Source organism: Arachis stenosperma, chromosome 1 (assembly GCF_014773155.1).
Source record: "Arachis stenosperma cultivar V10309 chromosome 1, arast.V10309.gnm1.PFL2, whole genome shotgun sequence".
Classification (NCBI taxonomy): domain Eukaryota; kingdom Viridiplantae; phylum Streptophyta; class Magnoliopsida; order Fabales; family Fabaceae; genus Arachis; species Arachis stenosperma.
In genome coordinates, this window is record NC_080377.1 from 2,256,149 (window position 1) to 2,274,926 (window position 18,778).

At 29.3% G+C, this 18,778-nt stretch overlaps 1 protein-coding gene across 3 annotated transcripts; it reads left to right on the forward strand.

Annotated features, from left to right (window-relative positions):
* The first annotated feature begins 8,446 nt into the window (after positions 1-8,446).
* On the forward strand, positions 8,447-10,885 carry LOC130936558 (uncharacterized). 3 transcript variants are annotated; one of them, XM_057867191.1, is made up of 3 exons: positions 8,447-8,650; positions 8,893-9,456; positions 10,854-10,885. In XM_057867191.1, exons 2-3 carry the CDS (start codon positions 8,907-8,909, stop codon positions 10,868-10,870), a joined length of 567 nt encoding a protein of 188 aa, XP_057723174.1. In that variant the 5' UTR covers positions 8,447-8,650; positions 8,893-8,906; the 3' UTR covers positions 10,871-10,885. The 3 variants fall into 3 exon arrangements, with proteins under 3 accessions (XP_057723174.1, XP_057722982.1, XP_057723093.1); XM_057866999.1 differs by lacking the exon at positions 10,854-10,885 and adding an exon at positions 10,177-10,819; XM_057867110.1 differs by lacking the exon at positions 10,854-10,885 and having other exon boundaries at positions 8,893-9,944.
* Positions 10,886-18,778: the final 7,893 nt, after the last annotated feature.

An 18,778-nucleotide genomic window follows, 5' to 3' on the forward strand; every position in this document is an offset into this window, starting at 1 on the left:
AAAAAAAGGAGAAAAAAAATAGAAACATGAGTCAAAGGTGGCACTAACCTTTTTGTTGATTAAAGTTGAAGATCACAAAAGAAAAAGTGGCAAACTTTAGTTGCACGATTAACAAATGATATTTGCCTATGATGACTATTTAATTGTGCTGATACTGCATTAACGTCACAAATAATTGTCGCAACTCGCAACACTACTTTGTGGGATCCACTCTCTTCACTTTTACAGCCGCCACTTTAATGCACTATCATATGATGCAATTCCTCACGGTTAAAATTTTTGAATCTTAATTAAGAAGATTGATTTGGTTAAGACCCTGACAATTCTCACTGACAAGATTGGTTTTTTCTTCTCAGGATTTGGTAACACAAGTATCCCAAATGCATTGAATGACGGCTGACGGCTTCATAATTTGGTGGACGTACGGGTCTTCAAGATCTGATTTAGCTCAAAACTCAATAGAGATTTAAAGTATATTTTTTCGAATTTAAAATTTATTAAACGTGACTTTTTAATTGAGTTTCAATTATGATTTAATAGATTTGAATTTTATAATAAAAATTTAGATTTTACTAATATGTACTCTAAGAGTCCAAGATAAGTTTGTCATTAGTAAAAGATTTTTATTAAAAATATAAAAAAAATTCAAGTTTCTAATCCATTTGTTTTGTCTTCGTTAAATGAAAAAAATTAAACTTTTTCAAGAATGATAAGTTTATTATGTGAGATTTTTTTAAATAAATAAAATAAATTAATTAATTATTAAAATATGTATTTTTCAGCGTTTTTATCAAAAAACATCACATCACTTACGAGATACGTTAAGATAAATTTTCAGTGGCTATAAAAAAATGTGTAATTTTTGGTATTCTCCACAAATATTTTACTACTTTTTTGTTATCTGTTTCTTCCGAAAATAAGTCAAAATGTCTAGTAATGATGGTTTCTTGGTTATAAGTGTATATCTCAATTGTCGTATGAGAAATAGTGATAATGGGATAACATTTGAGTGTGAGAATCTCATTCTGTTGCGTACTCGACCAGTAAACTCGTTGGTGGAATTGAAGAGTCTGTTATTGGTTAGCGTCGGTGGGAGTGGGAGAAAAGAAATCGGAAGGGTGGGATATAAGTTGCTAGCACAGATGGAAAATGAAATTTTTCGGCTCCATCTGTTTTGACTCCATGGAGACCAGTATGTGCGGCTGATATTTGACATCTATGAGAAAATTATGGCAGAACAAGTGATGGAGCTTTCTGCAGAGGTTGGCGACGTTGGTGGCAATGGATTTGGGTCATTAGACTTCGTCCAGGATGACCCACCTCTCGCATCACCACCAATTCATGTTGCCAGTCCAGTGGAAGACATGGAGGTCGACGTTGAGAAGTCGGACGAGGAGTATGTTACGGATAGCCCACGGGCTCTCTATTGGTGCGCCGCCCAAGGTGGTATGCGACGTCCTGTCGGATGATGGTACACTCACCCCACGGTATGTGGAAGGTGTGGGCCTCTGGCTGCCAACGCTTGAGAATACCGTGATCAAGGAGTTATCGAACACAAATCCCTGAGCAACAATGCATCACCGAACCTTGCCTCCCTTAGGTACGGGACAATGACATTCGGCGGTAGGAGTGTGTGACTCACCCTCCTCGGAAGAAGTAGGCGAGGCCTCTGGTAAACATTAAGAAATACTGAATCAGAAATTAATTTGGCTTATAACTAAACTACTCAATCAAACAAGTACAAACACTTAATTTATGAATTTATTTACATCAATTAATTTACTTGAATAATCAAAATGTCACAAAATAATTAGCTTTAACATCTATGTAGTATAATGCACATGAAAATGTCTCGTAAAATAACTAATGACTAATAAATATCTATTTTAATTAATTTAAATAAATTTATTCAGATACATTTTACTAAATATAAATAATGTCTCATAAGATAATTTATGCGATGTCATTAGATTTATTACAAATAGTTAATCCCATAGCATTTAAACCTAACATTGTATCCGTCCATTTAAACAAATTCTAGCCTCACTTAGTAACCTTAATTAATAACTAAATCAATAACATCCAATTTAACGTGTACCTAACATCATATCCTAACATTTAAATCAATTCTAACATATACTGCATATTACTTACGTAAAATTATCCTACTTTAGGAGTAACATCTATACTTTAACATAACCATAAAAGAGAAAACGATACCAAAGTCATTTGCTCCTGCAATGTGCCAAGTTGCGTTGAGTCTGTTAATATCTTCGTCATGGTTATCAACATGTGCCATATTCTTCGAGTAACTCAGAAATATGACTAAATTAAAAGGGGTTAAAAGTGAGAAAAAAAAGGCCAAAAAAAGAAAGTCAAAGGGTAAAAATGACCCATGTGGACGACATACATATATAAACCTCCACTTCACTTATCTTGTTTACCGTGTAAATGAAATAAATTAACACATATTTCGTTTACACCGTAAACGAGATAAGACCGTTACACAACACGTGTATAAACGTAATACGACCACGTCTTTTCAAGATTTATCTTGTTTACAATGTAAATGAAATACGTGTTAACTTATTTTATTTACACTATAAACGAGATAAGTGATGTGATATTTTTTAATAAAAATGCTAAAAAATATATATTTCAGTAATTAATATATTTATTTTATTTATTAAAAAATCTTATTATATGTCCATATTAACTAAATCCTAAAAACATATATTTTACAGTAAATTAATAATTAAATATTATATTTTTATTTTAATTATATTTTGTGTATTATACGTTGTCATTTTTTTAAAATAATTTATTTTAGTTAAACATTATATAATATTTATCAAACTTATTTTTTAAAAATAAAATTTTATTATTTGTTATATAAAATTTATATAATTACATACATTGATTATATATTGAATCAGTCTAATGATTTATTTTAAACTAATTTAAAATCGAGTTTAAATTTTTAAATTATAACCGATAAAATATTAATGTCAAATCTAGGTTTAATTAACTCGAATTCAATCCGACTCATGTGCATTCTGGTACTTGCAGTCACGTTGTTGTGCTCAGGCATCATTCAAGAAGCATTCCTTCGGTTAAGTTTATATTATAATTTTGGAAATATTTCAAGTGCACCCGGAAGTACCAGTGCACCAGTTATTTTAACCGTTGATTTTAATTAATATATATTATATATATTTTTTATAATTTAAATCAACGGTTAAAACAACTGGTGCACCGATACTCCCGGTGCACTTGAAATGCTTTCTATAATTTTAAGTTTGAGTAATGATATACTCTATCTTTCTAATTTAGAATAATGAATATTTTCTCTAATAAGAGACCCAACACAAATAATAACCGTTTGAAATGTTTAAGTATCTTATCGTTGAGACTTGAGACAATATGTATATGATAGGATTCTTGTCTAATCTTCCATTCATTAAAAGGTTAACCGTTAAATTAGTATCTCTAAAAAATTAATTATTCTTTAAATCTTTTTTAAAAAATTTATCAATTAAATTAGTCATTAAAGATTTGAAATTAATTACATTTGTTTTTTTCTCACCCTATTAATAATTTCTACTAACGATTAATAATGTGAAATATTAATTAATAACTTAGATGACATTTGATATATCTAATTGATACTGATAAAATAAATTTATAAAAATTTATTAATTTAGTCACTTTTTAATTTTATAAATTTTAATCTCAATATAACTTAGAAACTAAAATTAATAGATTTTCATAAATATATTTAAACATCACTCAATAATTAAATAAAATATGTCTTATGTATGTTATTAATTAATATTTGACATCATCAATAATTGTTAATGAAATTATTAATAGAGTAATAGAAAAATAAACATAATTAATTTATAATCTTTGAAAAATTAATTTAATTGATAAAATCTGTTAAAAATAAAAACCTAATTTGACTATTAATACATTCCTCAAACGATAAACCTCGTATTAATATTTGGCTATTGGCTTTCGGGTATGGTTAATTCCCAAGGATTCAAAGAATTAGTGCCTTTTGTACTTTTATTTATTAAAAAGCCATTCATTATAAATTAGATGGCTAAATCACAAGACAAAAATAGTATTCGAAAGTTTATATTGTCAATAAAAATAATCTTTAAAAATAAGAATGATAAATAAATTTTTGAATAATTTAAAAATATGATGAATTAAATATAACTAAAAATATTATAATTTTTATAAATAATAAAAAATTTTTGTATTTATCAAATAATTTGTGGATTTAATTCAAACTTTTGTAGTAAATTTAAATAACTATTAAAAAATATAGAAAAAATTGAAACAAAATTTAATCTCAAATTTTTTTATTTTAAAATAAAAATTAGACAAAAAGCAAAGGAAAAAAATGGCAGAACGAAGAATGAGAGAAGAAGAGGACGGAAAAAAGGAGGGCGATTGTGCCATTGGCAGAAAAAAGGTGATGGAAGAAGATAACAGTGATAAAGGAATGAAGATGAAAAAATGGTAAAAGGATGCACTAAAATTAGGATAAAATTAAAAATTTGAAAAATAATCAGGAGTATAATTATAAAAAATTTGTGTCTATAGACTGTGTCTTAATTAGTATCTCAATTTTAAGGATAGACAAGGATTGAAGAGGGTAGAGTATAAGGGTGTTTGCGGTGCGGCTTGGATTGGATGACTTAAAAAAAATTCGATTCGATCCGATTCAATTTCAAGTGGTTTGGATTGGATTGGATTTGCGGTTTTGTAAATTAAAAAAATTAAATACATATAACAAGTCGCAACATCAAATTTTAAATAATTAAAAATGACATAACAAGTCTCAATAATATTTTAAAATGCCAACGGTAACATAACAATAGAAATAAAATTATAGATTAAGTAAAATAAATAAATAAATAGTATTTTAAACATAAAATATTTATTAAATAATAAAAATACATGAATAATATAAAAATGTATAACAAATTGAACATGTTATAAGTATAATTGTAAATATAATAATAAAATAATAATAGTATAGCACATTGTGCGGTTTGGATTGGATTGGATCGGTTATGAAAAATAGATCTGAAATTCAATCCGATCCAACGATTTACAAAAAAATAGAATCCAATCAAATTCGAATTAATGCGATTTTAATCGATTTTTAGTTTAGATTGAATTAAATGAACGATTTAATTTAAATCGATTTGAATTTGAACACGCTAGCTAGCAGAGGAAGCACTTGCCCCACAACACATCTTGGAAAAGAAATAAAATTATATATAAATATTGAGTTTTATGATAAAAAAAAATTATAAGTATCTTATTAAATTTAATTTCTGGCATAGAAACAAAAAATAAATAAATAAATAAATTCAATAAAAAATAATAAATAGTGATAGTTAACTTTTAATACTAGCTAAGTAGTTAATAATCGAATTGAAACTTAGTTTCTAAATATAACTAAATTATTAATTAGTAATATTTTTAAAAGTTTATTAAGATTAAAATGCATATTATCTATATATTAATATATTATATTTGTTTATTAAAATGATCTTGTCTATGGTAATTATTTTTATTTAAAAAAATTATTTATACCATGAATATTATAAAAAGTGAAATTTCGCAAATGAAAAGGAAATAATAAATAGTTAAATAATTATTTTTGAACATATATAAAATAAAAATATTTAATTATGTTTAAACAGAGAATCATTATAAATTATTTTTTTATTATTTTATATTAATATATCTTTTATCGGTTAATTAATTTATTAGAAATTTAAACTTAATTTATATATATGTATTTTTTTTATATAATTCTAGTTTTAATTTTAAATTATAAATATATTTATATTTAAATTTTATTTTTATATATTTTTGTCTTTATCATTAAACTTTTCTAGATCTATCACTATTAAAAAAGGATACCAAAAGTATATATATTTTGTGTGTATTTATATATCGTTATATATATAAAAAATTTATATTTTAATAAACAAATAATAAATATGTACCATTCATTTGAGATACACGCTGAAGTACCACATAATATAAAGAAATCAAACGAGAGTAGAAAAAAAAAAAAAAGCTACTTGTGGACATATGATTTTATTTATTCATTCATGGAATTTATTAATACGTGTTTTAATATTATATTTTAAAAATATCATAAAAATAAATATTTTATTAAAGTTATTAATTGTTGTTATATTTTTATACATTAAATTTATTAAAAGTTTAAATTTTTGATATTATTATATTATAAATATATACTCTTAAAATATAAAATAGTTTAATATTTATTTATTTTGTGTGTTAAAATTAAGTGCATCTTTGTATTTTTATAATGAAAACTTTGACACTTTTTGTCTCTTTCCTTGACAATAACCAATCTTTATCTATTAGCCGTCCATTAATATAGAGAAATATTAATAATTTTTCAATGTTTATGAAACTTTTAAATTAAACAATTAATAATTTAGAATGGAGAGAGTAAATGATGTTCTGCATAGTACAAGCCATAATACAACTCATAATTTTAACAGACAGATTCTCATTTAAAGAAAATATTCAAAGCCACTTCTATGATACTTTTTATTTATTCTCTAACTTTTGCATAATTTATTTTTTATAATAAATCTTAATAAATTTTATTAATTTTTATATTGGTTTAATTACTCTGTTAGTCTCTATAGTTTCGCAAAATTTTTAATTAGATCCCTATATTTTTTTTTTCTTTTAATTAGATCCCTGCACCAATTTTTTTTTTCAATTAGGTCCCTCTTAGTCTTAATTGTATAGAGATCCAACTAAAAAATTGTGCAGGGACTCAAATAAAAAAAAAGTATAAGAACTCAATTAAAAAAAAAAACTGATACATGACCCAATTAAAAAGAAAAAAAATATAGAGATCTAATTAAAAATTTTATAAAATTATAAAGATCAACAGAATAATTAAACTTTTTATATTTTTAAATTAAATATTGATTATTTAATCTTTTTTGATAATTAGACATCAATTCTTAGATATCATAACAAACACTACCTATACTGAAATCATCAAATCAAATGGCGGAAAATTGAAAATAGTAATTGCAAGTGGGCTTGTGATAGCTATAAATGGGGATGATAGAAAAGGAAAACTCTGTGCCCTGAAATGCCACAATTTGGAAAAGACGAAGATGCATAACTTTTTATTTAATTGAAATGGAGGGAAGAAAAAAACAACTAAGCATCCACTATCAATGACTGTGTCACATGAAATTCAACATCCTTTGTTTCTTTTTCCTCTGTTGGGCATCAAAGATTCCTGATTCCATTAGATGCATTGTCAAATGAAGATAGTTATAAAAGAGATTTGCATCTTCCCCTCTACCTTTAATTTCCTTTTTAAAAGTTAATCTTCCTAAATCCTAGGTACAATTAGGCGTTGTTTTGGCAAAAAGTGAGTAAATTCAAAAAATAATCACAAAAGATTTATATTATACAAAATAAAGTAACGGAAATATTTGGTAAACAAAAATATAGTTTAATTATTCTGTTGATTCTTATAATTTTGCGAAATTTTCAATTAGGTTCCTATATTTTTTTTATTTTAATTGAGTCTTTGCACCAAATTTTATTTTTAATTGGGTCCCTATACTTTTTTTTTTTATTTGGGTCCTTGCACTAATTTTTTTTAATTGGGTCCCTATATAATTAAACCAATTACTGTTAAGAAGAACCTAATTAAAAAAAAAATCGGTACAAGGACACAATTAAAAAAAAATATATAAGAACTTAATTAAAAATTTCGTAAAACTATATAAACCAAATAGAAAAATTAAACCCTATTAACTAAAAAGACAAAAACTTATTATTTTTAGTTTTATTTAATGCATCTTGCAATAAAATTAGTTTAAACTATTTAAGTTGGTTGATTTTTGTCTTCCTAATATTACCGACACATATGCTTTCAAAAAAACTTTAGAAATAGAATTTCAGCAAGATTATTTTATAAACATGTTTAGAAAACAAATTTTTTTATCCTTAAAATTTTGTTTATCATGCCAAGTGGTTTTTTAATGATGTACCCAAATGGCCGAATGTTTTTAGAAGAATAAAATAAGAGATCTAGTTCTCAAATTTTATTCCAATTTTTTGCATCTCCTTTTAAATGAACTAATTATTTGTAGGAATGATCAACTAAAAGTTAGGCATAATATAAATAGAATTTAATTTTAATACATTGATAATGTAAAATATTTTATATTATTATTTAATTATATCTGTCTTTTTATGATTATTTACATAATCAATAAAAAAAGGTAATTATTTTTATTGACATAATATTATATAATTAAATATATATACAAAATTATTTTACACATGCAGGGTATTAAAATTAAATTCATATGAATAACATTAAAAGATTATACAAAAAAAAAATATATATTCCTTTTCATCATTTAGCTATATTCATGATATATCTAGGGACACAAGTTAGGTGTGTCTTATTCTTGCTCTTTAATTTGGTTGCTTTGTTGCTGTGCCCTTTAACTCTTTAAGCTCCTGTTCCTGTGTTTCTTGCTCTCAATAAATATTATTCATATCATAATAATATGCTTCACTCCTTCAAACATATTGAGAGGTAAGCAAAACTTTTGGAATCTACTGGATTCTCATCAACATAGAAATTCTTGTATCACAATTATAATATATAGTTATTATATGTGATTTTATCATCTTCATTCCAATTTTTTTTTTCACTAATTATTTCAGTTACCATTTTTCACATCCTAAAATCCTCTCCTGTTATTTTTTTTTTCTTAAAGACCTAAAATTCTAATTAATTCTGAGTGAAAGAATTTTCTTGTGAATTTGTGTATGCAGGTAGTAACTAATTAATGGATGATAAATACAGTGGGATATGGAGATCCTTAAGAGATGGAGAATTTGAAGAAGAAGAGGTTTGGTCAGTTATGAAAGAGAGAGGAGATTATTATAGTGGTTCAGCACTGAAGAGGTGCATGGATACACCTTCTTCTCCTCCTCTTTCTGTTCCAAGAAAACTGCCATCTGCAGCAAGAATGATTCCGAGGGACCACAGCAACACCAGCAGCAGCTGTGCGAGTTCTTCACGTGAGGTCAACGTTCTTCATCAGCAATCAGCCCCGGTCAACGTTCCTGATTGGTCAACGATTTATAGGACCAACAAGAAGCAAAATAATAATAATAATAATAATAATAATAAATTTTGTGTTTCTTTTGATGATGAAGAAGAAAACAATGATGAAGAGGAAATTGATGATGATGATGATGATGATGATGATGATGATGATGATGATGATGAGTATGATCCAAAGCTACCACCACATGAAATCATTGCAAGGAGGCTTGCAAGGACTCAGATTTCATCATTTTCAGTATTTGAAGGTGTTGGGAGGACCCTCAAAGGTAGGGACCTCAGTAAAGTTAGGAATGCTGTTCTCACAAAAACAGGTTTTCTTGAATCACTTTGAAGTTTTTTATTTTTTATTTTTATTTTTTATTTTTAGAAAAAAAGAAACCACAATTCAAAATAAATAGTCGAATTAGTCTTTAAAAAATTTTAGATTGAATACTTTGGTCTTAAAAAAATTTTTATCTTTTAAAAATTTTTGAAAATTACCCTCGTTAACATATTGGTCTTTTATCGTTTTCAATCAAATTTTTAATATGTATTGGACAAATAAATTTTTAATAAATTTTAAGATATTTTTTTTCAAAATGAATGAGGACCAATTTGTCTAATGAAAACAATTTTTGAAAGTTTTTAAAAAATAAAAATTTATTGGGGATTAATGTGATTGATCTGAAATTTTTTTGGGTGCTGTTTGGATGTTTTATGATGTATGTGGTGGTTTTGTTGTCCGTGGTTGATTTATCTATGGAGATTGTGTTCATTTTTTTGGGTGGTTTTATGGTTTGCAGAATAGTACTATTTTTTTAATTTTCGATAATTTAAACTTGAAAAAACTTAATATGGTTGGAAGAGATACTTGCTGTAGTTTGTAATTTGGTTTATAAGGAGATTCTAGGTCCCAATAGTTAATACAAAGCAACTTTCATGTATGAAAAAAAAAAAACCTTAAAAATGTGAAAATATTGTACAAATCACGCACCTTCTTTCTTTAGGAGGGTATCAAATGATTCCTTTGGGCATTTATTATGGGAAAGCAAAGAATCAAAATCCGGGGTGGCAGCTCCAAGTGAATTCAATTTGATAACTGCTATGTGACGTTTATTGGATCTTGGGATATTGTATAGAATTGATGGATGTCCCAAGTTAATTAATAATTAGTAGCATTGAAATTGAATCAAGTATATTCATAATACAATCTAGTTCTATATTCAAGTCATTTAATCAATTAAGTCATTCTATGTGTTCTCTTCATTTTTTTTTGTTTATGATCAATGCTCTTTGATTTGATTTAAAGATTTGGATCATTTTTTTAATCAAGTTGTGATAAAATCAAGTTTAAATAGATATTTCGTTTTCGAAGACAATGAATAATGCAAGTTCAGACTGTCAGTTGAACTAGAGCGAATTGGATTATTGTGTTGAAATGAATCAAGTGGATGAAGTTTGATTCAAACCTCATAAATATAGTTAGTTAGTATTTGATGCTCCTGTAGTTGAATAATTTTATTTTTATTTGTGAAAATTGGTGTTCATGGTTGAAAGTTTGAATTTGACTATAATGTATGATTTTTGAATTTTTTTTTCCATTGAGTTTGGTTTTGTTCCTAGTTTCGATACATTTGGAAAGACATGTTTGTTTAATCAGGAATAGTTTTTGGTGTTTTTTCAGTTTTTCTGTTATGCTGATGAGCAATTTGTACCAAAGATAGGGATGACTTTTAACACACTTGAAGAAGTTGAAACATTCTATAAAGATTATTCTAAATTTACAGGTTTTTCTACGAAAATTCGGAACACAAATAAGAAGAAAAATAAATTAAGAACCAATTGATTACATGTAATAGAGAGGAAAAATAGAAATCGAATATATCTCCAACTCAAAAAATAAATCCCTCAACTTGATTAAATTATCCTCCAAGAATTTATATGCATATATTGAAGGACGTTGGTGTTTGGGTTATTTCAAAAGTTGTTTTGCATCATTCACATCCATACTGTCCAAATCAAGCAGAGACTCTTAAACAACACAGACAGTTAAGCATGTTTGTACGTTGTACAATTGAGAATAGCTACGAAGGTGGAATCAGGCTAAGCAAAACATATCAATCATTTGTCGCAACAGCAAGGGGTCATCGTGAATTAAATTTTATTGAATAAGATGTGAGAAATTACATTACGAAGGAAGTCCATAATGTTCCCGAACTAGACAATGACAAAGAATTTGGAAAATACTTATTAAGAATGAAAGAGAAGAATCACAAATTTTTTTACCTTGAACTTGAGATTGATCACTCAATCAAAATTACTTTTTGGGTTTACGCAAGAAGCAGGTTGCTTGTGAGTATTTTGGAGATGTTATTTCATTCGATACCACTTACAATACAAATAAGTAATTTGTTGTTTGGTTTAAGTATTTTGTGAAACAACTTTGGGTGCATACGAGACTCTTCTTTCAGTGCATATCTTATTCTGTTTCTGTGTTGTTAATTCAGGTATAATTTGATTTTTGGTTCTTTTGTTGGTGTCAATCACTATGGTCATTCTACACTTCTAGGACGTGCTTAATAAAAAATGAGAATATTCAATCATTCAAATAGTTGTTTGAATGTTGGCTTCGTTGCATAGGAGAAAATGCTCCAAAAGGCATTCTTACTAATCAAGTGTATCAATGCAAAGGACTATTGAGACTTGTATGCCCACAACCATTCACAGGTAGTGTATTTGACATATTATGAAAAAGATTCTACAAAAATTAAATGGCTACAAGAGATATGAAGAAATTAAACAAGAGATGAGTCATGTTGTTTGGAATTCTTTTACAAAAGATGTATTTGATAGAAAGTAGAACGGTTTTCTTATGAAGTATGGTATTGGAGACAATAAGTAGCTTTCAGGTAAGGGTGTCTTTATTAGAATTAACTAGTGCTATTATTTTTAGTGTTTGGATATTTATGTGTTTTGCTGCTCAGATAACATTGCGAACCCTTACACTTTTCGGTGCATTTTGTTCTGATTCACGTGTTTTATCATTTTTTATAACTTTTTGAAAATCGTCATTTATGGATCCTGGTTTATCTTGATCACCACTTCTGGGTCGGGATGAGAAACAAACAAAGGAGCGAGAGCATGCATGCTTTTTTTAACAAGTTTATTATGCATAATAGCTCAGAGATCCAATTCATCAAACAATATGATAATTGCATATAAGGTAGAGAACAAAGAGAGAGAGAATTCGATGCTGCAGATTTTTGTACTGTCATACCATATGCAACAAAATTATCAATAGAAGCACAATTTCAGCATGTGTATACTAACGAGAAGTTCAAGGCATTTCAAGTACAATTTAGAGGAAAGGTGAATTGCATCACAAGATTAACAGAACACTAAAAAAATGTTGAGTACCGTCAGATTTATCGGCAGTAACCTCTCTCTCTCTCTCTCTCTCTCTCTCTCTCTCTTTCTCTCTCTCTTGTTCCAGCTGCTGTTACCATCATATACCGCCGTCGCCGAGACCACCGCCATCAACCCTTTACGCTGATGTCCCCTTCTTTTCTTTCTTTCTTTCCCTCCCTTTAGGTTTGAGTAGAATTTCAATTTTAATTTTAAATCAGTTTCAAAGTTAGTTCAGTTTAGTTTTCTAATCTTAGTAGATTTAGGTTGATTAATTTAAGTTAGATTCAATACATTAGGTTTTGAATTATTGAAGTATTTTTAATTCTCTAATTTTGTTATTTTCTGTGTTGATAACTATTTTGCTGAGAAATGTTGCTGAGATTGTCTGCTAATTATTTAATTTTAGTTTAATTTAGTTTAGGTTTGATTAAAATTTTAATTTTAATTTTGAAACAATTTCAAAGTTAGTTCAGTTTAGTTTTTTCTAATCTTAGTGGATTTAACTAAGTTATGTTAGATTCAATACATTAGGTTTTGAATTGTTGAAATATTTGGATTGTCTAATTATGTTAATTATTGTGTTGATGACTGTTTTGCTAAGAAATTATTGCTGAGATTGTTTGATAATTGTTTAATTTTAGTTTAATTTAGTTTAGGTTTGATTAGAATTTCAATTTCAATTTTGAATCAGTTTCAAAGTTAGTTCAGTTTAGTTTTTTAATCTTAGTGGATTTAGGTTGATTAAGTTATGTTAGATTCAATACATTAGGTTTTGAATTATTGAAGTGTTTGAAATTGTCTAATTGCGTTAATTACTGTGTTGATTATTGTTTTGCTGAGAAATTATTGCTGAGATTGTTTGATAATTTGATATTTGCAGACATGTCAATAGGTAGATGTGCTGCGAATTAGGCTGCTGGTCGTGGTCTTAGCCGTGGTCGGGGTAGGGGGGGTTTCTTCCAGTACTCCCGTGACTTTTGGATCCTCTCTCTACTTCGACCACCCCGATGATGCCACATGTTGCTGATTTAGTGGACTAGCCATTCATTATGGTCCCTAACCCCAACTATGTGCCTTCGTCTACGGTGACGACACTGCCTCCTACCTCTTAGCAGCCCGCATCCACGTCGACGCCGCCTCCACTGATGGATGCTGCGACCTAGGAGTCCAGCCACGGAATTGAGGCAGCAACTGATGCGCATCCACTACCTCCTATCGTACGGTTGAAGATTTGGCCTAATGGCTGCACAAGGTAAGTATCATGTTGAGTCTCATGTATTTCCTGTTTATAGTTATCGCTGAAAGTGCTTGAAAATTGATTCTAGTTTAGCGGATTTAGTTTTGAATACTGGTTAGTATTTTTAAGTTTCAATTATTATGATTAACTTTGTTGCTAAAAGTTCTTGAAAATTGATTCCTGTCTAATGGATTTATGTTAATTTGGTTGCCTGGTTAGTGTTTTATATTTCAATGATTATGGTTGTTGTTGAATGTTCCTAAAAATTGATTCCTGTTTAGTAGATTTAGGTTAATTTGGTTGGCTGGTTAGTATTTTTAAGTTTCAACGATTATGATTAACTTTATTGCTGAAATTAAAGTTCTTGAAAATGGATTCCTGTCTAATGGATTTAGCTTGATTTGGTAGCCTGGTTAGTGTTTCCTGTTTCAATGATTATGGTTGTTAATAGAAGTTCCTGAAAAATTGATTCCTATTTAGTGGATTTAGGTTGATTTGGCTGTCTGGTTAGTGTATTTAAGTTTCAATAATTATGATTAACTTTATTGCTAAAAGTTCTTGAAAATTGATTCTTGTTTAGTGGATTTAGTTTGATATGGTTGGCTGGTTAGTATTTTTAAGTTTCAACGATTATGATTAACTTTATTGTTGAAAGTTCTTGAAAATTGATCCCTATATTGTGGATTTAGGTTGATTTGTTGCCTGGTTAGTGTTTCTTGTTTCAATGATTATGGTTGTTACTGAAAATTGCTGAAAATTGATTCCTGTTTAATGGATTTAGGTTGATTTGGTTGGCTGGTTAGTGTTTTTAAATTTCAATGATTATGATTAACTTTATTGTTAAAAGTTCTTGAAAATTGATTTATGTTTAGTGAATTTAGATTGATTTAGTTGCCTGGTTATTATTTTAAGTTTCAATGATTATGATTAACTTTATTGCTAAAAGTTCTTGAAAATTGATTTCTATTTAGTGCATTTAGGTTGAAATGATTGCCAGGTTATTGTTTTAAGTTTTAATGATTATGATTAACTTTATTGTTGAAAGTTCTTGAAAATTAATTCCTAGATTTAGGTTGAAATGGTTGCGTGGTTATTGTTTTAAGTTTCAATGATTATGATTAACTTTGTTGCTGAAAGTTTCTGAAAATTGATTCCAATCTAGTGGATTTCGATTAATTTTGTTAGCTGGTTAGTGTTTTAAGTTTCAATGATTATGATTAACTTTATTGCTGAAAGTTCTTGAAAATTAATTTCTGTTTAGTGAATTTAGGTTGATTTGATTGTCTGGTTATTATTTTAAGTTTCAATGATTATGATTCCTGTTTAGTGGATTTAGGTTGATTCTTGTTTGTGAGTTGTTGGGTTTGCGCCGGACAACAGCACATGTACTCAGGAGATGATCAATGTCATCAAGCTGATGAATGACCATCCCTGGCCTAGCTACCTGAAGATCCCCGCTGAGACAGGGAGCGATGATTTCAGAAATGGGTGGTAATTACTTTTTATTTTAGTTTCAAACCTTTTTAGATAGTTTATATCTTCTATCTTGCTTTACTAATTTTAAAGTTTCTTTGTTGCAACTACACTTTAGATGGGACACTGAGCATGACCTTACCATCAGGAAGATATTCGACCATAGAATGGGTCGGCGGCTCCAGCAGATGCTGAATGATGTTCGTCAGGGGCAGGACCACCGAACGACTTGGCTCCGACCAGACATAATGAAGGCTCTATTTGACCATTGGGAGACCAATGAGGGGTTCCAGCATCGGTGTCTCACCAACAGAGCTAAAAGGGCTTGGTCAAGTCGTCTAAGTATACTGGCAGCTCAGCGACCTTCATGAATACTACGGCCAGGCTGGTATGTAAAGTGACTTTAATTTTGTTAATAACTTAGTTATATTCTTCCAATTATAAAGATTATGAGCCAACTGAAGCTAAGTACAGTGATAGTGGTTTAATAGAAGTAGAAGTTGAAGGTGAATCAGAGCCATCTAGTGAGGAGGATAGATTTGATGATAGTACTGATGATGGAGATCACAAGAATCATTTTGGTTTTGATGTTGAAGATGGAAATGATGGAGGAACTTCAAATGCTTTTGGTAGGTTCCGTGGCCCGTTAAATCAAGATGACAATGGTCAAGATGCTGGTGTTCATGATGCTGTTGTTGGGGAGGATGTTGAAGTTGGAGAAATTTCTGAGGGTTACGAAACTGAAGATATTGATAGCTTTGAGGGAGATTCCGACGATATGATTAAGAAGAGAAGATACCCTATATATAATGAGGCTGATATGAGCAGGGACTTTGAGTTTAAGGTGGGGTTGGAGTTCAAGTCACTCGCTCAGTTTAAGAATGCTATTAGAGAACATACTTTGTTGAATGGAAGGGATATTAGGTATATGAAGAATGATAAGGTTAGATGTAGAGTGGGTTGCAAAAGGAAGAAAGAAAAGTGTAGGTGGATGGCATTTGCATCTAAGGTTGGTGGTTCCGATTGCTTTCGGCTGAAGAACCTGAATGGAAAGAACACTTATGGATGAAATTATAGTGGTAGGCTTGCATCAAGTAGTTAGGTGTCACACAAGATTATTACCAACATTAGCAGGAGAGAGAAGATGAAGATTGCAATAGTAATTTAGACCATTCAAGACAATACATGGCTAATATTCTAGTTACAAAGACTTATTGGGTGAGGAGAAAAGTGAGGGAAAAAGTACATGGTAGCGCTATTCTACAATATGGCAAGCTGAGAGATTACTGTGCAGAGATTATGAGGACAAATCCCGAGTCTAGTACTCAGATTGTGGTTGACAGGCCTTCAATTACTCACTAGCCAAGTTTTATGAGGATGTACATGTGTCTTGATTCTGTTAAGCAAGGGTTCTTGGCTGGTTGAAGTCCTATCATAGGGGTAGATGGCTGCCACCTGAAGGGTGATCATGGCCAACAACTTTTGGTGGCTGTTGGAAGAGATCCGAACGATAATTATTTTTCAATTGTTGTTGCTACTGTAGAGGCTGACTAGAGACAATTGGGATTAGTTTATTAACCTGCTATCGGATGATATTGGACATGTTAGTAGAAGGAAGTGGATATTTATGTCCGACCAATAGAAAGTTAGTATTTTTAAGTTGCCATTATGTGTTTTACTGTCTTTTGGTTGAAATATTTTGTGTTTCATGTGTTGATTGGAGTATGTTGTTATATAAGGCATTTAAACTAGTGAATGTAATGTATTTTGGAACATATATGTTGCTGTTTTACTATTTTTTAGTTGAAATATTTTGTGTTTCATGTATTGATTGGAATAGGTTGTCATAGATGGCATTTAAATTAGTGTATGTGATTCATTTTTTGAGAATACATGCTGTTATACCTAGTGTCAGAGTCTGATGCTGCTGCTGCAGCCAACGGAGATTATGTGACTGGCCTAAATGGAAATGCTACTGCGAATGAAGTTGTTGCTGCTGCTGCCGCTGCCAATGAAGCTGCTGCTGACACTAGATCCGGTGTAAATAACTGTAGATCTTAAAGAAGAAGACAAGTAGGAATAGGCAGGGGTGGCGGAAGAGGCAAAGGAAGGAGTAGAGGAAGGAATGCCGCTGCATCTTCACAACCACTTCCCACCACACCTACTACTGCATCTTCACAACCTAAACCCACCACAGCTGTTGCTGCCTCTACTCAACCACCTCTCATAGTTGCTACTTCAGATTCTTATGCTCCAACCTCCCAGCCTCTTTTACATGTCACAGCTACAGATTTTCAGCAACTACCTAGAACATCTTCTCAAACTTTACCAAAGATAAAGTATTTGGTGTGAGGAGGAATGGATGACTCAAGTTAGGAGTGAGGAATCCAACAGGGCAACCAAGTTTACAAATAGATCTAACTGAAGACTGAAGCATGATTATATTTAGAGTTAGGGTTGTTAGGGTTGCTATTAAATAGTATATGTTGTGATGAATTGTGTAGGATTTATTGTTAGTGCTGTGTCTCTGTGGCCAATATTTATTATGTATGTAGGACCACTATTTTGATATTTTGTTATAAGTTTGGACTACTTTTAATTGTTACACTTCTTGAACTTTTATTTTGGATTAGGTATGTGGCATACTATATGACCACTTATTTTGTGATATATTGTGGACATATGATATAAAACAAAAATACTTTTTTAATAAACTTCTAGATATGTGGCAGGTTATATGACCAGTTATTTTTTGTAACTTGTGGACATATGGTGCAACTTTAAATATTGAACTCTAAAGTTTTCTTTAATTGTGTTTTATTATCATACAGATAAAATATAATCAAACTAAACATTACACAATATATTAATGCAAAATATAATGAAACTAAACATAATTAACAGTAATTGAATTGAAGTTGTAGAATTTCTCACATTAAAATTTTACAACACAATTAACTTTAAACCCTTACAAACTACATTTCAATTACTATAACTATGAAAAACATAAATGGTATATATTGCATTTTGCACTTATTCTTCATATTTTTTTCAAATCTCCCAACTTGTTCTTGGACAACATTAAAGTCATCACATAATCTATTTACACAAGCATCTATTTGTCCAACTTCAACAATCAATCTCTATTTTCACGTTTAGTCTCTCTATCTTCTATTTTTGTGCATCTAATTTCCTAATTTCAGCCTCAAACTTACCATAATCTTGCAGTAACAGCAGCAGATACACTTCTTATTCCACCACCTTCATCAATTTATTCAAAAAATTTGTATCTTCTGTTAGGGTAAAAAATAAATCTTCTATTAAGATTCTTTATTGTTCTAGAAATTCAAAGAATTAGAGTATCACCACAAAAATAGTGAACCTTCCTTTCCTTTTTCTTTGGTCACCCATTCTTCAAATCGTCATCATCACCAATCCACAAAAAAAATACATTTTGGAATCTTCTAACAAGCAACATACTTCTTACCATG